Raw genomic sequence first — 24698 nt, forward strand, 5'->3', positions numbered from 1 at the left:
TACGGGAGCAAAAAGGGATATTTTCCCTTCCAACTTCCGAGGTCCCCACAGGAAAGGAGGTATGTGCTGGGGGTCAAGCTCTTTTCTGATTGTCATTGGTTTGTGCTTGTGAGGAACCTCTCTTCCTTCTTGAACACCTCCCATAAGATTGTTTTTGGTTCCAATGTAAGGAGTATCCTTGATCATATCCAGACAGTCTTTGAATGTAATATGAACGTCCCTGACCTCAATACTGATTGAATCCTATTCTGAAATTCAGTGATCTTCGTGAGCCATGAAAAGTACATGTCCCAAATCTGCTATATTGCAAAATTCCTAATGCCTTGGCTGTGTCAGTGTCTGTTTTAAGGCTTTGCAAACCTTCATCAATATGTTTACCAGAAAGAGTTAGCCCATCAAAAGGCATATCTAGGATTTTAGATTGGATATCAGTTCAGAAGGCTGTGGATTTTAACGAGTCTTGTCTCCATAGTACAATACCTCCTGCCAGCTGGCGAAAACCTGTATTTGAGACATCCATTGCTGTGTCAATAATGAAAAAAGTTAGTTGTCCTTCCTTTAGAATAGCTCATGCCATATCCCTATTATCCTCAGGAATATTTTCCGGTATCGGGGCAATGCCAAGCCATTTCTGGCGATTATAATGAGTTAAAATTGGCAGACCATTGGCTGTCTTAACTGAGGTTGCTACTATAGAGGAAATTTGTTGACCCAGATTGTCAATGCAACTGTTATCCTTGTCTGGCGGACTAGATGATGGCATTATTGGGTTCTTGGTTCTTCTTTGAGCTGCAGAAGCAATTAATTAATCCTGTCCATTATAACCAGTGGGCCAAGCCGGAGCTGAATCCGGGGCCTTAAATATTGTCTCCAGACGAGGTATCGCTGCTGGAACGGTAGCAGGTGTCTTCGTTAATTTTTAACCTTCTGACCAGACATAATCAAGGATGAGTATGGACATAAAATATTTCCAAGGTTGCTCTTTAAAGTTTTAAAGAAAGCATGGTTGATCTACAGATGTGATTGGTAGGTTGAATTTCTTGGCAGCTCTTTGAATCAATGAATGAAATTTAGAGATATGATCTGTAGAATACCATTACGGTCTGGTGGTAGCTCTCTTTTTTTTTTTTAAATCTGTTTTTATTGCAGAATTAGAAACCATTGCATACAATAAATCAACCAGCACACTCATCGTGTCCCCACGCATGGATCGAGTAAACCATAGATCTTACACAGCCATTCAGCCCATATCCCGGAGGCCGGGCGGCGCAGTATTCCAAACTTCCAGCAAGAACATCACAGTGAGCATCCCTGAGGGACAATAGGTCGATAATCGCTTCATGTATCTGCATTTTACCCCCCTAACGCCTAACCCTCCCCCAACACCGTCCAGTATATCCTAACAGTAAGCACATGGCAATATTTGTAGTCCTACCCCCCAGTCCATTCGGCGGTGGGCCCCCATCATAACAGTTCCATGTGTCCCTGTCCCTAACTCGCCATCAATCCAAGCTCTCCCGTCCCGCCAGGACAGTTCCAACCCCGGGGTTCACTGCTGCCTCCCGACCTGGATCCCGGTGCCCAGCCTCCCCCCCAACAATCCCAAAACAACCCCCATCCTCCCCCCCCAGCAACCGCTAATGATGTGGGCCATGCTCCTAATGCCATTATGGGTCCCGCTACAGATCTGTTGATGTCTCCATACTCATAAGCCTCATGGAGTCCTTATGCACTATCCATTCAGTCTTCGTCCTCCACCATGTAGTCACGCAGCGCCTGTACTATCATTTCCCATGCTCGCGCGGAATCTAGGCTCTTTTCATTGTCGAGCTTGACTGCCTGTCTCATACGGAGCACACTCTCGCATTCAGACCACCTCAGCAGTTCATTCACCCATCTCCTCACAGACGGCCCCTCCCTGGACTTCCAGTGCCAGGTGATTTCCCTCTGCGCCAATATCAGCCCCAGGTCAATGAATTTACTCGGCACCTTGGTATTTTTCGTGTGCGGGAACCAGAGCAACAAGTACGCCGCCATGTCAAAATCCACCTCCCGATCGGTCACTGCATTTAAGAGTTCCCCAACCTCCGCCCAGTAAGCCTCCAGTTTCGGGCAGCCCCACAACAGATGATCTAGATCCGCCTCCAATGCTAAGCATCTCGGACATCTCGCCTCCTGCACCTGGAAATACCGTTTAATCTTCTCCGGGGTCAGGTAGGCCCTGTGCAACACGTAAAAGTGTACCTGCTGAAAGCGTGCGTTCCTTGTTCCCTTCCACGTACGCTTAAGGATATGACCCCACACCGTGTCCGGAATGGGCCTACCTATGCTAAGTTACCACTTCGATTTCAGGCCCTGGAGCGGATCCAACCCCTCATGCAACATCCTATTATGGAGGCAGGTCACCGCCTTAAAGGTACCAGCGGCCATCACGACAGGCTGGCAAGCCATAGTAGTTTCCGGTTCAATGAGCCCCCCTCTCCAGTGCTTCTGCATGGCCGCCACCACGGCCGCGTGCAAGAGGAAGCTCCCCTCCGGTAACCCAAACTGTTCCTGCAGCGTCCGGAAGGGGACCAGCGTCCCATCAAGATACAGATCCCCCACCACCTGCAATACCAGCTCCTCCCACTCCAGCAGCGGAGACCAATCGCCCCCATGCGGCAGCGCAGTCAGCATTCCTAACGGTATCTCTGGCGCATACGGTCGGGACGCCTTCGCTCTCCTCAAACTCCTTTGCCAACACAACCTGAGCGTCTTCTCCTCCATGGTGAGGCCTCGCAACTCCAGTCTCTGCTGCATGATAATGTAGGCCAGGACATGCCGTTGTATACCCTGCTCTCGTTCGTGATCTGGCCCTCTAAATACCCTAGCCACGTGCTGTGTGAGAACCTGAAGCTGCGCGGCCAAGTAGTACAGCTCAAAGTCGGGGACCGCCATCCCCCCTTCAAGCTTGGGACGAAGCAACGTGTTCAATGCTACCCTACGGCGACCGTGCCCCCAAAGGAAATCGATTATCATCGTCCGCAGGTCCTTGAAGATTCTTTGCGGAATCCAGATGGGCAGCGTGCGAAAGTAATACAATAGCCGCGGGAGCGCCACCATCTTCAGCAGAGCTATTCTACCCAACACTGACAAAGGGAGGGAGGCCCAAAAAGACATACAGCCTCTCAGCGCTCTTATACCCCGCCCAATATTACCTTCTAATAAGTTCACGACCTCGTGGTAGATTCGGACTCCCAAGTAGGTGAAGCAAGATGGCTCCCAGACCACCCCTATATTGCGAGAGGGACACGGCGCGTCCACCCTGAGCGGAAAGACACAAGTCTTCGTCCAGTTAACCCTGAGGCCCGACAACCGACCAAACTCGGACAGCATTTCCATCGCCCCCTCCAGAGCCCGCTCCGCATCCGCCATATACAGCAGCAGATCGTCTGCATACAATGATATATAGTGCGACTGCCCGCCTCTGTCGATCCCCGCATACATGTCTCCCGACCTGGCGCGCGCCGCCAACGGTTCCATCGCCAGTGCGAACAGCAGTGGGGAGAAGGAACACCCCTGTCTCGTCCCCCTACAAACTGGATAGGCCGCAGATACCAGAGTGCCCAGGCGCACTCGCGCTGTAGCCGAGGAATACAACACCTTCGTCCATCTACGAAAACCCTCGCCAATGCCAAACTTTACTAGGACTTCGTCTAAATAGACCCACTCCAGACTATCAAAGGCCTTCTCAATATCCACAGATAACACCGCCTGAGCACCGTCTGCTTCCGTTGCGCCGTCCAATATCCCAATCAGACGACGTATATTAAGCGCCGTGTTCCTCGTAGGGATAAACCCCGCTTGGTCCCTGTGCACCAGCCTGGTCATATGCGGGGCTAACCTGGTGGCCAAAATACGGCTCAATATCTTGTAGTCCACTGTCAACATGGACAGCGGCCTATACGATCTGACATCAGTCGCCTCTCTGCCGGGTTTCAACAATGGCACTATCAACGCCTCCCTCATTGATCCGGGCAAACTCCCCAGCCTTTGAGCCTCCCCATACACCACCAGTAATCTAGGCGCCAAGCTATCGACAAACTTCTGGTAAAATTCAATCGGCAAGCCATCTACCCCGGGCGTTTTATTCCTCGCCATATGTTTAATGGCCGCCCTAATCTCGGCGAGCGTGATAGGTCCCCCCAAATCCTTCGCATCGTCGTCATCAAGCACCGGAAGCTGCATCGAGTCTATGTATTCACCAATCTCCCAGGCCTCCACCCCCAATTGACTCTCGTACAACTCAGCGTAATAGGTCCGAAAGCATTCCATCACCACTGTTTGTGAATAAACCATCTCCCCCAGTGTATTTTTTATGCTCAAGATTGGGCAGCCTCGGAGTTCAGGATTTGCGAGCCTGGCCAGTAACGTGCCTACCTTATCCCTTTAAGCATGCGCTTTAATGGCATATTGTCTGTAATCATAGCTCCGCAGCCGTTCCATTTCGGTAGCCACCACCTCCTTGGCTTCCAATAACCGGGCTTGTAAGTCCGGTCGGTCCGGTCTACGCTGCTCCAGGTCCCTCAACTTCTCTTCCGCTTTGGTAAGCGCATTCAACACCGACGTTCGGGCATTCGAAAACCTACCCATGCACACTCCTCTCACCATCACTTTCATCGCGTCCCATTCAGTGGACCTACAAGTTGCTGTCCCCTCATTCTCATCAAAGTATTGGTCTATGCCCCGTTGGACCGCGTCACTAAACACTGAGTCCTCCAAGGTGTCGGGCCGGAGCCGCCATGTTGGAATCACGGATCGCGCACGCTGCCACTGTCCGTGTACCAGCAAAGGATTATGATCCGAGATGGTCCTGGCCAGGTACTCCGTATGAGTGACCAATGTGGCTAGGGACCCACTGCACAGGACCGAGTCGATCCTAACATGTAGAGCGTGGAGGGCCGAGTAAAAGGAGTAATCCCTGCTGCCCCGGTGTTGCTCCCGCCACACATCCAACAATCCCCATCTTTCCTGCCAATCCTTCCTGTGTGCAGCTAGTCTACGTACAGGGGAGTCGACCAATGGTGGATGGGACCTATCCAAGGCTACATCCGTGATCGAGTTAAAGTCCCCTCCCAGAATCACAGGACCCGCCAAGAAAGAGGCCAGTGAGCAGGATAAGCCATCAAAAAAGCGAGCCTGGTCAACATTCGGAGCATATACACAACATAAGACCACATCCCGACCATACAACCTTCCCTCCACCGCCACATATCTACCCTCAGGATCCACCAATTGATTCAGCATCTGAAACGGTACCCCCGCTCGTACCCATATCAGTACCCATCTAGCGAACGCAGAGTAAGTGGTTCCAAAGACCTGGCCTCGCCATCTCTTCTGTAACGCATTGCATTCTTGTTTCGTTAAATGAGTCTCCTGCAACATGGCAACCTGGACCCCCCGCCTCACCAAATAGGCATGCACTTTGTGGCGTTTAAACATAGTTCGCAGTCCTCGGACATTCCATGTTAGGCATTTCAAGTTAGGTAACGTCCCCATACCAACGCAAAACGATCCAGTTCAGGTGTAGCCATTCATTGCCCACATCGCTGCAGTTGCTCCCCCCAAAAGAACCATAAAAAAACTCCCCAAACCCCACTCCCCAGGACAGAGCCTACAAACCCAATTTCAGCCCTGATCCAAACCTTAAACAAAACACACATCCGACTAATCTGTGGTCGCCACCACAGAAGGCCTTAAGGGCCCCGAGGGGGTGAGTTATCGCCGACCCCGGGCAGGCGGAGCCCGCGCCCCGCGCCTTCCATCCCGCAATGCTGTTGCCACACCCTACCTGGCAGCCCTTCCATGACCAACAGAGCACCTCCCCGCAAGAAGTACAGTGTCCCAAGTCCCATACATGAGTCAGCCATGAAAGATCTCGTCGGATGTCTGGGGGGTGACCACCGGGCCCTTCGAGCTCTCCGCCTCCGATAACTCCTCTCCAGTCCTGCCGCCGTCATCGCCAGAGTCCGTAATAGCCAGGTCACTCTCCTGTTGCGACCTTGTGATGCTCGCCGTCGCTGCCAGCGCCCCTCTCTTGTCCGCAGCCATTTGAGCCTCCCGTTTCGCTCTCTGAAGCTTGTTGCGGGAGCGAATCCGTTGAGATTTCCGGACCTGAAGTGGTTTAGGCCTCTCTCGCTGACTTTTGCCAGTCCTGTCCGTGCCAGCGCGATACAATTCCAACCATGTCCACGCTTCATCAGGAGTCTGGAAAAATTGAGTGTTCCCATCCAGGATTACTCGCAGCTTGGCCGGGAAGAGCAATGAGTACTGGATGCCCTCCTCCCTCAACTCCTTTTTCACCGCCAGGAAGAATGCTCTATTCTTCTGCACCGCCTGTGTATAATCCGGGAAAAACGTGACTTGGCTATTTTCCACCTCATATGGGCCCGACGCTCGAGCTTTCTGAATTAACAGGTCCCGATCTTTATAATGGAGGAGCTTCACCACCATCGGTCTAGGGGGTCGGCCAAGCGCTGGTGGGCGAGCCGGCACCCTATGTGCCCGTTCTAACGTGAAGAAGGAAGTGAGGCCCTCCGGTGCCACCACCGTCCGGAACCAGTTCTCCATGTAGGCCACCGCATCCTCCCCTTCAATTCTCTCCGGCAGGCCTACAACCCGCACGTTGTTCCGTCTATTGCGGCTTTCAGCATCCTCCGCACGTCTCTCCAGCGTGTCCAAACGGTTTAGGATGTCCGTAATCTTATGTTCCGCGGTCACCACCGCCGGTTTCAGGTCTAGAAGCAGCTGCTCATGGTCCTTCACCTTGTCCGCCAGCTTGGCATGATCCGCCCTCAGGAGACCCAGCCCTGTGGTGACCTGCGCAATGTCCTGCAGCAATGCCTCCTTGGTCGAGGTGATCGCCTCCAGGATAGTGTCCAGGCGCCGATTCAGTCTCTGCTCCTGTTCCATCATCATCGGGGGGGGGCCTCACAGACCTGGGATAGCGCGGTCGAGTCCTCCCGGCCCTGCTCCGTGATGGCCGCTCCTCCCGCAGCCGCCATCTTAGGTGCCTCTGTCGTCGTCGCACGGGCACGCCCGATCTTCACCAGGGCCCGATAGCCCCTGCCCGGGTGACGTGCGCACCAACGGTGATCGTGGTAGAGTGCCTCCGCTGTGCTTGCGACTCAAATAACCAGGAGTGCCAGAGCCGCCCGTTCCACTGTGCCAGGACCGGGGGGAAGGGGGAAGGGGTGGAGGCAGAAACGAGTGCGTGCACCCAATACACCAGTCTAATGTTGGCCTCCGAACCCCTAGAACCACAGGTCTGTGCCAGCAAGCCCCCGTAACTCCTATCACGCAGAGGCGGGCCACTCCGCAGGCCGAATCCAATCCTTCTCAGTGTCGTGTCAGAGACCATCGACCTTCTCCGCCGCCATTTTCTTCGCACTCCGGGCAACACCTCTGGCGTCGTCTCTCAAGGTCTCAGTGGCACTGGCGGTCCCCCAAGAGCTCTCAGCCGCTCTCCAGTGGTTCCCCAACACCTCACAGGCCAGTTACGCCGATCAGGGGTCTCCCTGGGTGTAGTTTTCAGGAGAAAAAGCGGGACCCTGCGCGGAGCTGCAAGCTCACGCCGCCATCCCGATCGGCGTCCAAGCCACGCCCCCTCTGGTGGTAGCTCTCTTTCCTCTCCTTCTATTTCAGAATCTATAGAACCAATAAACATCATCCAAGTCTTCTCCATGGACCAATCCCCTTGGTGTTGGAGGAGGAGGTACTGTCGATGGCTGCCAAGGAAGTGAAACTGGTAATGGAGCAGGTTGGGTAGATGGGATGATGGTTGTAGCAAGTAGCCATATGTTATTAGCTTATTACTGCAGCAACAACTTATTTAAATGATCCATCATCTGTTGCAACGTTGATAAGGAGACTACTGGCACTTGGACCACATCAGGTTCTCTATATTATTTAGGTGGTTTCTGCCTCATATCAATTTGAGTACTCTCAGATGTGTACTGCTGGTAAACATATTTGTTGTAGGACTTTCCCTCATCTATTGCTTCATCCCCAAAATCTGGGACATATCTCACATCTAATTTTGTTGGGCTGTAAGCAGTCAGCGAGTCATAATCACTAGCCTCTTAATCTGAATGAAATAATTGAACTGGAGGTAAATCCATCAACCATTAATTGTGAAAACGTATTGCCTCCCATATTTATCGACGGTATGGTCGTCATCGACGACAGTATAGTCTTCGTCAGACGGTTTCTCAACAAGTACAGAGCAGTGCAAAAGAAAGTAAACATAATACAGACAGCAAGACATTCAGGGTACGAGTCTTAATGGAGAGGGTGCTGACGTGTTCCAAAAAAAAAAACAAGGTCTTGACAAACCTCATCGGAGAGGAGAGCAGTGGCCTTTTAAACACTCTAAGCTGTTCCTATCTGTTCTATAGGGAGCGGTCGAGAAAAAGGATTTTGAGCTGGCTTTTGAATTTAGGGAAGAAAGGAATAGTTCTGATGTGGGGGGGATAGAGTTCCATATTTTGAGAGCATTTCCGGCAAAGGACCTGGCCGCAGTTTTTTGTTTTCGTGCTTTTAGCCGGATGAGAAGTAGGGTATTGGAACTTCTGAGATTACTGTTCTGACCCGCTTTTCTCAGTTTGGACGCCAGATATTCGAGTTTGCCTGTGTGAAGGGCTTTGTGTGTGAGGCAGGCTGTTCTAAAGTTCACCTGCATTTCTAAAGGTAGCCACTTAAGTTATTTTAGTGCCGGAGAGATGTGATCAAATTTCTTTATTCCAGTGACCATTCTGGCAGCCGCATTGAGGGTTGTTTTCAGAGGGGCAAGGTGAGTTTTGGCTATTCCCGAGAGGATTGCATTTCCATAGTCAAGTCATGACAACACCAATGCTTTGGTGTCTTGTTTGAGATCTTTGGATGGAATGAAAGGCTTAATTTTGTGAAGTAGTTTCAAGTTAAGGAAGGCACTCTTTGCTGAGATCTTAATGTGTTTGGTCAAGTCAAGTTTGGAGTCTAGCGTGATACCTAATGATTTAACGGAGTCAACCAAGGTGAGGTTCCCATTGAGCGCATCGATATCTTTTAATCATTCGATCATTTGTGGGTTCTCTTCTTTGTTCGAGATGAGGAGTAGTTCGGTTTTGTCAGGGTTAAGCTTTAAATGGTTGCTTGACAGCCAACGTTGGACATCCTTTAGTGTTTCATTGAGTCTATGGATGTCTTTGAAAGAGGAGATTTCCAAGTAGAGTTTTGTATCATCAGCGTATAGGTGAAAGGGCATGTTAGCTTTTCTGAGTAGGGTGGTGAGGGGTTCCATGTATATGTTGAAGAGTTGGGGGGAGAGCACTGAACCTTGAGGTACTCCCCTCTTGACTGGGTGGAGGTCGGATTCAAAGCTTCTGATTTTGATTCTTTGGGAGCGGTTGTGCAAGAATGAGGAGAACCAGTTGAGGACCACGTCGTTGAGTAAGCCCCTTTCTACCAGAGCTTTGAGGAGGAGATCGTGATCGACCGTGTCAAATGCCGCCGATAGGTCTAGAAGAATGAGGAGGCAACAATAGTCTGAGTCCAGTTATTTGTGTAAGTCATCAATTACGTTGAGGATTGCAGTTTCTGTGCTGCACCCTTTCCTGAATCTCGATTGATGTGAGTCGAGTAGGCTGCTATTGTCCAAGTGCCGAGTTAGTTGGTGGAGAACACATCTTTCTAGGATTTTGGAGAGAAGAGGAAGGTTAGAGACGGGTCTGAAGTTATTTAAGTAATTTCTGTCCAGGCCTGTTTTTTTAGTAGTGGAGTGACTTGTCCCACTTTCAGACAGTCTGGGACTACTCCAGTTTTTGAGCTGTTGATAATCCTGCACCACAGTGGGGCAAGGGAGAGATTCAGTTTTTTGGTGAGTTGAGCTGGAAGGGGGTCAAGGGTGAGAGATGAAGGTTTAGAGGTGGCGATAAGTTTGACTATCTCTTCTTCTAGAATGGGCTGAAAGAGAGACCAGGGTTTAGCAGTGGGAGGGCGGGGCGCTACCAAGCACCTCACTGTGTCTGCTGTGGGGGGGCGGGAGCAGTTGGTGATCAGAGAGTGCTCGATCTTGGAGATCTTATCATCAAAGAAGTTGGCAAAGTTGTTGCATCGTTCTTTGGAGGCCTGCTCCAGGGAAGTATCTGGTTTTGAGGTTTGCTGTCTAATAATACTGAAGAGTTCCTTAGGTCTGTTTTTTGCGCTCTCCAGAGCAGAGCGGAAGAACATGGATTTTTTGTTCTTGATGTGATTATTGTATTTCTTCCGGATAGATCTGAGTTTGTCGCGATGGCTGGTAGTGGGCAAACTCCTCCAGCGTCTTTCTGCGTTTCTTAGTTGTCTCCTTTCTTCGTTAGTGTCAGAGTCGAACCAGGATCAGGATGGAATGGCTCGTTTTTTCTTAGTTTCAAGAGTGCTAGTTGGTCAAGAAGGGATCCCATATTCGCGTTATAGAGCGAGGTAAGGTCATTTGTGGAGAGATCTTTGTCATTGGGTAGGAGCCACTTGAGTCTATCCTCCATGATGTCCAGGGGGATCTGGTTGAGATTTCTTGACCATTTGGGGGGATCTTGAGCAGGAGGCAGGGTTAGGACTCTTCGGTTGATGTGGAATAAGATCATGTGATGATCCGACCAGTCCACTGGGAGGATGTTGTCCATCGTGATTGCGTCTTGATGGGTCAATGATGGCATCCAGGGTCGCTCCTTTGTTGTGAGTTTCTTCAGAGCATTGTTGGGAAAGGTTATTGTCACAAAGGAGATTATTGAGAGATTGAATTAGTGTGTTGTTGAATTCGTTCCAACGTGAATTGAAATCACCCAGGATTATGAAGTTAGTGTCTTTGAGAGCACAGTGGGCCATCAGGGCCGATAGGTGTTCACCAAAAGTGGGGGAGTTGCCAGGTGGGTGATAGAGAAGGTGAACAACTAGAGGGCGGTTATTCTTAGTCTTGATGGTGACAGATAGACATTCAAAAGAGCTATATTTGCATGTGTCCATTACAGCGATGTCAATGTCATCTTTACGGATGATGGCTACACAACCATTGGCATTGTGTCATTGTCCTTCTTAAATGCTGGCTTCTGATTGGTAAATAGGCTTATTAGTCCCTCCTTGGTACCACCTTGTCTCCATTTGTTACCGTCCATAAGGACTGGACCTTTTATGTGGCCTGTTACATGGACTGCATTATAAGTGGGTGGGGGCTATTTTCTTCAATGCTCTTACCCTATTCCACTTATGACATTGCAGCACCCGCCCGCTTATATTATTAATTAATTTATTTACTTTAACTATTTAATTTACGGCGAGGACTGCTTTCAAGCGGCCACGCACCTTTAATAGTTTTTGTTAATTCGTGTTATACACTGTGCTCCCCCCCCTGTGCCCCCTCGTCTACTCTGTGCCACTCCCCCACTCTGTTGCCCATCACAGATGCAATTCACCCCAGATAAAGCCCTGTAGAAACCCTTGCAGACTCACCTCCACTCTCCCAGAGGGCTGCGGGGGCAGTGCATCTGCCCCCTGCTGACCCAGAGACGTGTGCCCCATGAAGGACCAGAGACATCTGTCCTCTGCTGACCCAAAGATATCTGCGTCCCGACAACACCAGAGACACCAGCCCTCTGTCAGCACCAGTGACGGGTGCTCTCTCAGCATAAGAGGACTTCAAGGCGCACGATGCTGCTGTCTAACTTCCAGGTCAGGCTCTGTTCCAACCTGCGTGCTCTCTCATCGCTCAGTCGCTGTGTTTACCTGCTGTATCTGTTGTTTTCGAGGCACAACATGCCTCTATGACAGGAAGCCAAGCTCCTCTTATCAGACTTTCATGCGTGTTAAAGAAGTTTTACATGGTGTGCAATGTGACATCAGAGGTGCTGGAACCATTTTTCGAGGGGAGATGCACATCAGTATAGGCATAGGGGAAATGCGTCAGTCTGTCTTTAAAAACACAGCACATGCCGCCAGAGGAAACACATTTAAATGGCCTCTTAATTGTTCTTTCTCGGTCTAAAATCTTTCAGGTTTTATGGGCTGGTGTAGCGCCTCCTGTACCCCGTTTTGCAGTGCCGCTGTGTGACACACAGATGGTTCATTCTAGATTTCGTCAATTTTTTGTTACTGTCTGTCCCCAGACCAGTTAAAGTGATTTCATTGTTATTGCGCAGGAAATCTTCACCGACCCATCCATCTCCATTCATAGCACAGGCAACAAGCATTTGCAATGCAATAGGTCTCGAACTTACGCGAGTTTAAGCTATTGGCATTGTAAATGACAATGTCTTTTATTTATGTTTTAAATGCCAAAACATAAATAAAAGGCATTGTCATTTACGATGCCAATAGCTCAAACTTGCGTAAATGCGAGACCTATTGCATTGCAAATGCTTGTTTGAACTGTATATAGTGTGTTGTATATCTTACAAAGTAAAACTCTATGTTAGTGTACTGGGGTGTCCCAGCCTGATGACAGGGAATGATTCAAGCATGTGAATACTTAAAGGAATACAATAAAGGGTCCTTCAGAGAGGATCAAAGCTGTCAACGTACAAAAAAGACAGAAGCTGCACACCGATTTCTCCCATTTTCTCTATTTCTGTATAAGCACTGGTCCCTTGGCACGGTAACCTCAACCCACAACATGGAATAACTTCCAACAGAGGTTTAAGTCTAAAACACTCTTCAATCCAAACACCCTACACAGTGTAGCGTGCTACCCATGTAGGCAAGCCATTCAGCACACCAGACAGGGGTAGTAAATACTACATGAATGTTACAGTACAATACAGATAATAACTGGGCTGGGCAGGTGTTAACAAATAGGTACAGGAAGGGGCATCTGCTTGAGGAAGGTACGTTCATGCGTCTTCCTCTCCAAAATACCTAAAGGGACAGCAGCTTTTTTCTGGTTTTCCAGTCTTTCCAGTGATGCAAGCGTTCCCAAACAATTGGATTGGAGAAAAAGACAGTGGAACGGAATGGCAGAATAAATCAGATTACAAGGTACCTTTGGTTGAGCTTGAGAACACAGTGAGACAGTGGAAAAGGGCTACATATCATATTAAGATCAAATTATTATGGCATACGTTTGTTGGTTCATATTTTTCAAAGGTACTGCCTAGATAGGAGTCAGCCACTATGCTGACTTCCTCATTAGGGCTTCAATGTGAAATGGGTGTGTTCCAGAAGCATACTGGTGATGGACTGAAACTGGCTGATGCTAGGGGGAAGGTGGGAGAGGTAAAAGGGCGACATTGGCATTGAGGTCAGGGAGAAACTAGTCATGCGTCAGTTAATAGTGGCACCTAGGGTTCAATAAAGGTTTGACATTCACATAGGCCTTAAAGAGAAACAAACATCCACTGAGGCAACAGAGTCATCCAGACACAGCACAGCCTTGACCGAGGTCCTGGAGGGAGCAGACATACAGTGGTGGAGCAGGGACACTTGATGGCCAATCTCAGCGAGGAACTGGGTAAGATTACTCCTAGTATCCAAAATGTTAACTCAGAAGAGGGACCGAGGGGGGGAGGTCATACATGGAACACAGAGAATGTCATAGGAAGCGTCATTGTTTTAAGTACAAGAAAAAGATCTGCAATAACTACCTCTACGTTTTTGGCCCAGTGTAGAGGAGTTGCGCCATAGCGAGTATCTCGTGCAAAGACCTGATTGACATCAACATCCAAGAGCGCCTCTGCACACCTGTAAAAAGAGAAAGAACAGTTCTATCAGATGGGATGCTGGAATTTGTGATGACTCAAAGGGTCAGGAAATCAGTAGAGTTGAGCTGAGAGAACAGATAGAAGGAAAAGCAGGGAAAGGGGGTACTTCAAGGAGAACAGAACTGGTGCTACTCAGCACAGAATGAGAGCTGTAAATGAAAAGAAAATAAGGAACCACAGAGGAAGGAGGATGAGAGAAAACACTGAGAAAAAGGTTATCGCAAGGACAGTGAAGAAGCGATAAAAAAAAAGGAAAGAAGGGCCTGCTGTTGACATTGGGGAAGAAGAGAAGAGAGCAGATAAGGAAACTGTGGTATCTAAACCAAATACATTACCTGTATATCACTTGTTTGAGAATGTCCCTCCCTCTGACATTCCTCACCAGCGTTCTGTTTCGCCATGTGGTGACTCTCTCTTCCCTTGGGTTCCAAGAATGTTTGGTGCTTAAATCTGTTACAGTTGGAGCAGCTCTGCAACTGGTGAAGTCTGCTTCTTGCTCGACAACCTTGTAGCCTACTAATAAACATTTTAACATACCTTGGCTCCAGCGCTTTTACGCTCCAATTTGTTGGCGACATACTGGCTATACGGAAGAACCTTCTGCGTGCTGTTTGGTTTTCCACTGCTCCAGCTGCAGATCTTCACTCTTTGACGCTGTCTCTTGTTGTGGTGTCTGCGCTCTTCTCAAATTTCCTGCCAACCACAGAAACTCTCTGGCGTACTGCTGGTCTAGTGAATGTTTCTGCAAAGTCTTCAGTTGTCTCCGGTTGCTGTGCATCATCTGTGTCTTGGCACCTGTCGCTGTGTTACACCAGCATTTACTGACACAATTGTTGGACTGCTGTGGATACCCGACAACTCCGGTGAGACCTTTCTTTTTTGGGGGGGGGTGTTTAAGCTGAATTTGTGCCCTCTGCGTGGTCTCTGTTGTGCGTGGATTTTTGTTTCTTGTTCGCGCAGCCATCGCGCTTGAGCTCTTCATCCAACGTTCCGTTTACCGCCGGCATCTTTTCCCCGACTGCTGTCTGCGTACCACGCCACGTCACGCTGCACGTCGATGTAGCAGCTATTTTGAAAGGATGGGAAGCCTTTTTACCTGTTTTACGTTATCAACATCGGTCCTTTTGCATCGTTGGGAAGTTTTAAGAGATGTAGTTTCGAGCCAATTTTGTATACACTTCCATGGTTGACTACATATCAACAATTGTGTGTCTACCGAAGTTCAGTTTCAGTTTTATAACTTTATTCGAATATACATCCATATCCATAAAAATACAATAGCAATATTAGTAGCAGGAGAAAAGTGACAGTATAAGCAAATAAATAAATTTATAAAACACAATATAATACAATCAAGGCTAAAACAATAAATCCATTAACAGCAATTACATTGTACCATCCATTTCATTAAGGGAGGAAAAAGACAATAAAAACCATTAGCAGCCATTATAAAATATGTCTTTCAGTGCTTATGGCGCGCTCAGGGTGCTAGCATTGACTTTTGTGCCCGAGAGGCAACCATCAAAAAAGTGCTAGTGCGAAAAATAAGCTCTTCATGCTCAAAGACAACATATTTGAGTAGGCAGAATCCAAGCTAACCGGCCTGGTCTTTTTACAAAATGGCTGAAGGAACCCCTTACTGTACTTTACATAGTATTTGCAGAAAAACAAAAAGTGAATAATAGATTGGCCACTTATCCCGTCGCATGGGCACGGTAGAGAGGCGAGTTGCGGGTTATAGCCAAAAGGAAAACATAGTGCAAATTTAATTGTCCCTGCTCTGAGACGGAATAAGAGGCTCCTATCCCAGTTACTCATCAGTAACAATAAATATTCTGGTAAGGGGCGACAACACCGCTCATGGGACATGTCATTAAAAACTAGTGATTTCTTTGATTCTAGCACTAGTCTATCTTGGGTACATAGTGAGTAAAGGGCACTTCTTAATTCTTTCTTGTCCATGGTTTCTGTCTCACTAGGGTTTGTAAAGATTCTGCCCCTATTGACTCTGCATAGGCTTGTAAACTCCAGAGAGCCAGGGGATATAAATCCCTTTGTCGCACTTCATGTAGTCTACCGAAGTATATGCAGTGACACACACATTTTTCCACAATATTTTCAAAGTTTAAGTGTATATTAGCAGCGTTTTCCTTTTCGGGGCAACGGTCTTACTTATATGTGTCTACCGATATTTACGGGCATGCACACACCATTTCACATTACCTATAATATTGTGTGACTTTACATTACTTCCAAGCTACAGCCTTTGCGCATGTGCGGCCACGGAGTTACCTTGATGGAAGTCAATTTCTCTTCCGCATAGCACATGTGCATTGTAGCTGATCAACAAGTTTCCTAACAACGACTCTCACATTTTCTGAGTCACCATGTTTATCTCCAAGCGTACTTCACCGATATACACAGCATGTTTCTGCATAGTTAAAAGTACATTTCCTCAGTCACAACCTGTATCTCCAAGCTTATTTAGTCGATACCCAAAGCATATTTCTGCATATTTAAAAGTCAGTCAATTTGAGAATGTTTAAAAAAAGAAATTCTTTGAAGAAGTGCTTACAGGAACACTTGTAAAACAGTGCATCTTCACCGATGCGCACGTTTTGAGATTTTGTATTCAACAGGGTTTTTTGGGGTATTTTTAACAGTGTTTGTACTACCTCTGCACATTCTGCCGACAAGTGCAGCTATTGTTAACCTGCAAATGATGTACTTTGTTCAATCTCATTGCCAAAGTTATGTTTATACCACCACACAGCGTGTCTATTTGGTGTTTAGTTCGCTGACACCCTCAGCCTTATCTTATCAGTCTTTCTAACATCTTGCTTACCCAATTTCCTTGTACTCTTTTAACTATTATCTTCAATAATGCAGGCTGTTACACCACCGCCATCTTTGTTTTGAGGGTAAATCGATATTCAAACATCTTCCAGACCTTCCGAGGGTTGAAGGTGACAATATCAATGAATATCAAGAGACCATCATCAAAGTAAAAAATAGGTTTGACAAACAACCTAGTCTTATGGTGCTTCGCCACAAGTTTTCTTTAAAGATAACAAAATGATGGGGAGGATGTAGATGCTTATATATCGGTAAGGAGGTTGGCAGCAGTGTGTTTGTTTGAAGGATTCACGGACCAACTTATTCGTGATCAATTTGTTTGTCAGTGTAAGTACAAACAAATTAGACAAAAGCTTTTAGCAATGGGTAATCCTTCACTTGAAGAAACCATTAAGGTCGCAAAAAGCATTGAAATTTCGATTGTTTCTTTAAAGGAACTTGAGGATAAGTCTTTAGAATCTGTTAACGCTGTTGTTGTCACTAATCCAAAACAAAAGAGTGTGCGTGCTGGGAATAGTGCCTCTAACAGATTGAGAGCTGGGACCTCGAACTTCTCTAAAACTAATATTTGTATGCGTTGTGGAAATTTTCCACATCTCACAGGTGGGCCGTGCCCAGCATATAATGTCACGTGCAACTACTGTAAAAAAAACAGGATACTTTGCTAAAGTTTGTCTCAAACTAAAAAATTTAAGATATTGGTTGTATGTGCAGTTGAGTCTGAGAAAGACTCTGAGTCTGAAGTTGTCTCAATTGTCCTTGACAATCCGGTGTGTAGTCAGGATAATTGTGACACATATTTGACTGCTGAACCTTCTAAATGTATTGATCCTGTTGTCGAAGGTGGGGTGCAAAACGCTTAAAAATAGTTAATTGATTCGGGAGCGAAGATCACAATGATCACACAACAATTGTTAATGGAAACATGGGGTGAAAGGGTTCTGCAATCCCCTGATCGATGCCCGGTTTCATATGAAGGATGCCGCATAGAACTATTAGGATTTTTTGAGGATGATATGGAGTTTAAGGGAAAGAGGATAAGAGGCAAAGTTTATGTGGCTGTCAAGGGGCTCAACATACTTGGGTGGTTTCACCAAGGCCTATCCTCAGGCCCGGTGCCAAGGAACAAATCTCTATTGCTAGCTGTTGTGACAATGGTCAAAAATGGAAGGATAGTTTTCCATCCGTCTTTGGTGACAAATTGGGTAAGATCAATGGATTCAAACATAAAATTATAGTCAAAGAAAATGCTATCTCTATTAAGCACAAACTTAGAGGAGATCCATTCAGTGTCAGGGATGATCTCGACAAAGAGCTTAAGGGGCTTTGGATAAGGGAATTATTGAACCAACAGAATCTTCCTTATGGTTGACCCCCTTAATTGTGACTCGCAAGAGGTGTAACCAACTCAGGGTCTGTGTAGATTTAAGATCGCTGAACAAGGAAATATGGGTTGATTTTCATCCTTTGCTGAAGATTAATGACCTGTTTGCATGCATTAAAGATCTGACCTGTGCTTATCACCAGAGAGAGCTCCAACCTGAGTCATGCCATCTTACGGCTTTACTTTCTCCCCTTGGTACATTTCAATACCGACATATGCCGTTTGGCATGGCATCCTCTGCCTCTGTTTTTCTAGAGAGTTATGCAAGATTTGTTGAAAGGTATTCATGAAGTCCTAGTTTTTCAAGATGATGTTTTGATTTTTGCTGGAGATACTTCTTCACATGATGCAACCTTACATAAGGTCCTCAAAAGATTTGAGGAAATAGGGGTTGTTTTAAAGTCTGAGAAATGCAAGTGTTTTCATCCTGAGGTTGAATACTTAGGTCACTTACTAACTCAAGAGGGTATTAAGCCTAGACAAGGTTTAGTGGAAGCAATAGTTAAGGCTTCTGCCCCCGTTGACAAGGTTGGTGTTAAGTCCCTTCTTGTTTTATGCGAATATTATTCCCGCTTTATTCCCGATTTTGCCACCATAGTTTGACCCATCAGTAACCTGCTGAAAAGGGGTGTTAAATCCATTTGGTCTGATGAGTGTGTTTCAGGTTTGATCTTATTAAGTCTTTACTAAGTAAGAGTAATGCTCCCAAACCCTTTGATCCTGATTTATCTTGTTGTATTCCTGTTGATGCAAGCCAAGTTGGTCTTGGTGCCATTCTTACACAAAAACATCTTGATTGTGAAGATACTGTTGCTTTTGCATCTAGGGTTTTGAGAGACACTGAAGTGCACTATTCAGTTATTGAAAAAGAACTCTTGGCTTGTTTGTGGGCCATTGAGAACTTTTGTCCGTATATTTGGGGAAAAGGTTTCTTGTTACAAACAGATCACCTTAGTTTCTATTCTCAGTGTAGGGGTTAATAAGTGTTGCACGCCTAGGATTTTGAGAATGGTTTCCAGGTTGTTGCAGTACCAATTTGATGCTATTCACATTTCTGGAGGTAGGAATGAAAGAGCTGAGTTTCGGGTGGGAATTGGTGGAATCTTGCCAAAATTGTTAAAGTGCGTTCTAGTTTCAGAACATGTATAGATAAAACATTGAAAATTATGTTTTAGGTTCTAGAGATTTGCAGGCTGACTTCAGAAGAAGTTCAAGGGTTCCTGTCATTCCCAGGAGGTTTCATTTGTAACTGTTCTTGTTGCTTGGTTTTTTTTTTGGTTTGTTTTTTAATTTTTCTTCTATCTTTATTTTCCTTTCTTTGTTTTATATAAGGAGAAGGGAAGGTATGTAATAGCTTAAACAAATACATTACCTGTACATTAGGCTGAGGAGGATGTGAGCAGAGTCAAGTCGGAGAACACCGGCCTCAGGGGTAGCGGGGCTATCCATTTGGGAGGGTGCGGTTCAGCAGGAGGATTTTAAGGTGTTTTTAGAATTTTGTGAAGGAAGGAATAGTTCTGATGTCTGCTGGGATGGAGTTCCAAATTTTGGGTGTGGTTCCGGCAAATGATTTTGGCAGCTGATTTGTGTTTGCGTGTTTTCCAGGGGATGAGAAGGAGGGAGTTTGAACTCCTGAGGTTTCTCGTCTGCCCGGCCCTCTTAAGTTTGGCGGCTAAATAGTCCGGTTTTCCAGTGTGGAGGGCTTTGTGCGTGAAGCATGCCGTTCTGAAATTGGCTCGCTGTTCAACTGGGATCCATTTTAGTTCTCTTAGTGCTGGTGAAATGTGGTCATATTTCCTGATTCCAGTGACCATTCTGGCTGCTGCGTTGAGGGTTGTTCTGAGGGGAGCCAAGTTGGATTTTGAGGCGCCAGTGAGGGTTGTGTTGCCGTAGTCGAGCCTGGATAGCACCAGCGATTGTGTGGCTTGTTTGAGGTCTTTGGCAGGAATGAATGGTTTGATTTTGTATAGAAGCCTTAGGTTGAGGAAGGCAGTCTTTGCGGAGTTTTTGATGTGGTTGGTAATGTCCAGTTTGAGGTCTAGGGTGATTCCTAAGGATTTTACGGATTTGGCCAAGGTGAGGTTACTGTTTAGAGCGTCCAAAGCTTTAAGCCACTCTGCAATTTGTGGGTTCTCTTCTTTGTTGGAGATAAGGAGGATATCCGTTTTTTTCTTGTTGAGTTTAAGGTGATTTTGGGATAGCCAGAGTTGAATTTCTTTTAGAGTGTTGTTGAGTCTGAGGATGTCGTCTGGGGAGGAGGCTTCTAGATAGATCTGGGTGTCATCGGCGTATAGGTGGAAGGGGATCTTCGCCGTTTTGAGAATGGTGGTGAGGGGTTCCATGTATATGTTGAACAGTTGTGGTGAGAGCACTGAGCATTGGGGTACACCTCTGCTGACAGGGTGGCGGTCAGAGGTAAAGTTCTTGATTTTTATCTTTTGCGAGCGGTTCTGGAGGAAAGAGGTTAACCAAACTAGGGAGTGCTGGTTGATGGGGCAGACTAGAGAAAGCAGGATGATCAGGGACTGTGAATGTAAAAGCGAGCAGAGACTTAAGAAAGAAGTGGAAATCCAGTAACTGTGGAGGCAAAAAGAATCAATCACAACCCGTGGAAAAGTGGCGAGAAGAAAGACTGAAGAGGAGATGGAGCAGAAGAAATGGTGAGAAATTAGATTAACGAAGGTAGGAGCAGACGGGAAAAAACTGGGAATGCAATAAGTGGAGGAGAAAGGGTAGACAAAAGAAAAGCTGAAAAGCAACACCGCCTACAAGGAAGAGGGACAGAGATGGGAAAATATGTGGGACGGCAGGAACTGCAGACAGGGACTGGGTGCCGAGGGTTAGAGGAGTGCGAATGATGAGAGAGGAAAATCGGGGAAATCAGAAGCTGTTAAGTGAGAGTGGTGGACAAAAAGGGGAAAGACCGAAAAAATGCTCCTGAAAGAGTAAAGGACAAGAAAGGAGAAGCAGACAGAGTAAAAAAGGATGTAGAGGGCAAAAGTGAGAGAGAAGATCTCACGAAGCAGAAGGAACTTAAGGAGAGAAAGCAAGAAAAGTACTTACACCTTCTGGTTGTATTTCATGGCAGTGTGGATCGGTAAGCCCTGCTTCCCCACAATGTCGGGCTTGGCCTTGAACCTCAGGAGAGCCTTTAGAGTCTCACTCTTACCCAGGCGGCAGGCCACATGCAAGGGAGTCTCCCCAGAGTTGCTCAGTTGGTTCACACAGTTTGATTGGTCCTGGACCAGGATCTACAGGATGGAAACAAATCAAGAGAAGCGATGCATAAGGGCAACTTAAATGCACTCTGCCTTACGGCAAACCTACTACAGTGGCATGGTGAGCAAAAGAACTATGGGTTGGGATGCTACCCTGAGCGATTGCCAGTGTTTATACAAATTGCAAGCATTCCTTTAATCACCTTTTGTGTATTGCAAGTACAAAACAATGGCCTGAAACCAAAGTTTGGGCTCTCCTCAGTATTTAAAAATTCATGGGCGCTCTCCTGTATTTATATGGTGAACAATATATTCTACCTTCTTTCTCACGCCATGTTCCCATGAAAACAAATGGCCCAGCAACAAATAGAGTCCAAGAAGACCAGGCAGAAGACAGAATTAAATTAGATTGTGACCAGCGAGACCAATATTAAAGGCTAAAATTAAGAAAGGAAAATGAGTGGTCAAGGGTTTAATTGTTCAAAAATGACTGTTGGAACAAAAGTCCAAACTGAGGAGAGACCTCAATATAGGAAACAAATAATTTTTTTTTATATTCATTAAAATACTTATCTTGGTATTCTTATTTTGAAACAAAATAATTCTTTCACAAGCTAAATACATATTTAAAAATTATACCAAAGTGATTTAGTGAGTGAACACTTTTCATAAAACATATTGTTCCTTTATCACAAGCATAATCAATTCTTACAAAAACAACTGTACTGTTTATGCCAACAATTAAAAAAAAACGTTTAACCCAATCTCCTGAAGATGCTATCAATGCCATCTGCCTTGCATCCAAAGCCCACATTTTTTATCCTTCAGTCAGCCTTAAAAAACACTCTACTCTTCCCAGTTACCACATCATCTGAAAACCTTGATGAGATCTATATTTTAGGTCAGTTTCTGTGACAAGATACCAGTAAGTAATACTGTTCTTTTAATATCACATGAAGCAGCTACAAGTATATGACTTGTTTAAACCTTTTTGGTCTAATTCGTCTAAATAATGTATCCATCTACTCCCTCTTCGAAGCAATTGCAGCTTGACATCACTATTCATAGGAAGAACCAACATTTTCACACACTTGAAATCAGAGTTGCAAGACATTCCGTCCCCATCTCACTAAAATGTTGCACTACGCTCAAGTCTATTTCAAAGAATAAATTACTCTCAACTTAATGCCTTTGTCTCTGGATGAATTATCCATGGACCTTTAATGACACTGCTGCACTTATTGCAGTGCAAGTAGGTCAGGTACCCAATTTGTTTTCTTTCCAAGCTCTCCCAGTTGTCTCCTTTTGATACATTTAGTTTTAACCAACTGATTCTTTGAATTTCACTTTTGTTTCCAGATCACTAAAGGTTTCTCCAGCCTCTGGTCCTAGAAAAAAAACGTCCTCCAAAATATTCTAAAGTTGTCCAATATTTTATAAGATGGATGGAATGATTACTTTCAATTGATTTGTCAACATCTCATTCTTGCTTTCTCCTCTTACTGCTTCCTTTCAGGTTACTCTTTGGATTCTACCTACAGCTTTTTGTAAAGTTTCAACTGAGTATCTTCCTACAGAGCTGTTTCAACATTTGTCTCCTAATGAACATTAAATGTAATTCGATACTTTCCTCCTTAATCTCATTAACCGACTGTAAGGGGACCCTTGTTCACAGGACTTGGATACAGACTGTTTAAAGAATACAGGTGAGCAATGTGTGAAATTGTGCCAAGCCAAAAGATGACCTGGTGTGAAACTGTGTAATGAAGACAGATCACCCAGTGAGAAATTATGCCAGAAAGACTTTTAGCCAGGTGTTACATTGGATCCATGGGAATCAACATCCTGGTTTAAAACTGCAAACAGGAAGAAAGGTGTCAAGGTGTGAAAACTGATCTAAGGGAGACAGTATAAAATCAAATTCAGGGAAACAGATTACAATGCGTGAATTCAATCACCAGCAGATAGGTTACCCGGTGTGAAATAGTACCAGCCATATGACCTGATGTGAAACTGAATTTAAGGAGACAAATAGGTTCCAGGAGTGAAATGATGCCCAGGGAAACAGGTGGAAATATGTTGTATCAATCACAGGCACATACAGGACAATGGGTGACGTTTTGCCCCGGAATACAGGTGTCTGGGTGTGCAATTTGCTGATGCATAGGACAAATTGGGTCAGGGCACTCCAAGAGCCACAAGGCTTCCATCCTGCAGATGTTTGATCCCAGAAGTGGACTATCCCAATCCTGTCTCTCTACAAACGGCCTACATCAAGCTTGGAGAGAACGTGCAGTCTGCTTTATGAGCTGCAATTCAACGCCTCATGGCCTCTAATTGGAAATTCCTTCCGTGCCAATTTACCAAGAGAATTTAAACTCCAGCTCTCTATCTTAGCAACCTCTCAGGGCTCTAAATGTTCCAAATTATCAGTGCATTCATTTCATTTAAAATTCACTTTATTCGGTTTTCGTTTCAGAATTTAAAAAAACCCATAAAAGCATAACATACAAATACAAAATACAGATGTTAAAAAATCGATTTAGGGGAAAATCACCCATCATAAATAGAATTTTCACGTATTTCCAGTACAACAGTAAATTCATTTCACATTAACCAATTCATGTTCAAAAAAGTGCTTTGTGCAAGACAGACAGAGAAGTTTCTTAAACATGTGTTACATTTTTCCGTGATTTGATTACAGCTTTTAAAAACAGTGCAATATTTTTTGCATAACAATCATTCTCCAGTTATTGGAGTGCAAAATAACCCGGTCGACATTGCCTCAAACCCCAGATTTTTTAAATTGGGATAATCCATCTTTTTCAATATAGCCCATAGTATTTACAAAATAAAACAGTGTGCATTGTTGATTGGACTGCAACACCATCACAAGGACATGGTCTTAATTTCTAGACCAATCATTTGTTACAGGAAGCGACACTAAATGATAAAAGCAATCTAGTCTAAATCTGACCAATACAAATCTCTCATACCCAGTTATCCGATGAGTCAGATATGGTTGCATTCCTGTGGTAGAAAATTCAAAATATAATGCCGAAGAGTACAGTTTTTGTATTAGTTCAATCTTGGACTTCCTATTACATCAAAAGACTTTAAAGAAATCTTGTCTGTCTGCCAACATTTGCTGAACTATGCAGGTGAATTTAAATAAAAAGTACACTTTATGATTAAGTTTACTAATTTATTTGTTTTTAATTTATTCACCACAAGAGTTCATTACATTGAACCTTTGTATCTTTCTGCAGCTTATCACAATACTAAAATGCCTGTTAAAGTGACTTACTTAATACTGCTTATATGTTTTTACCTCAAATTATCAGCCGCATATTGATGTGTTAATTCTCTAGATCTGCAACCGTATTATATTATTTGCCTATTAATGAAAAAAGAGCATTTAAGCTATTCCTGGGGAAGAATAATAGTCTGAACAGCTCTACGAAATAAAAGGCATGTTCCTTTAGCTGGTTACGA

The 24698-nt window shown here is 45.5% G+C and overlaps 1 protein-coding gene across 4 annotated transcripts in view; it reads right to left on the reverse strand.

Moving 5' to 3' along the window:
• Positions 1 to 24698, reverse strand: part of PLA2G6 (phospholipase A2 group VI) — a 604218-nt gene that overhangs the window by 181774 nt on the left and 397746 nt on the right. For all 4 annotated transcript variants that reach the window (XM_086963273.1, XM_086963270.1, XM_086963277.1 and 1 more), the window contains 2 exons: positions 21049 to 21236; positions 13629 to 13725 (listed from right to left, as the gene is read on the reverse strand). In XM_086963273.1, the coding sequence (XP_086819399.1) occupies positions 13629 to 13725; positions 21049 to 21236 (285 nt within the window). The remainder of the gene's footprint in view (positions 1 to 13628; positions 13726 to 21048; positions 21237 to 24698) is intronic.

Source organism: Lissotriton vulgaris, chromosome 1_1 (genome assembly GCF_964263255.1).
Source record: "Lissotriton vulgaris chromosome 1_1, aLisVul1.2, whole genome shotgun sequence".
Lineage (NCBI taxonomy): Eukaryota > Metazoa > Chordata > Amphibia > Caudata > Salamandridae > Lissotriton > Lissotriton vulgaris.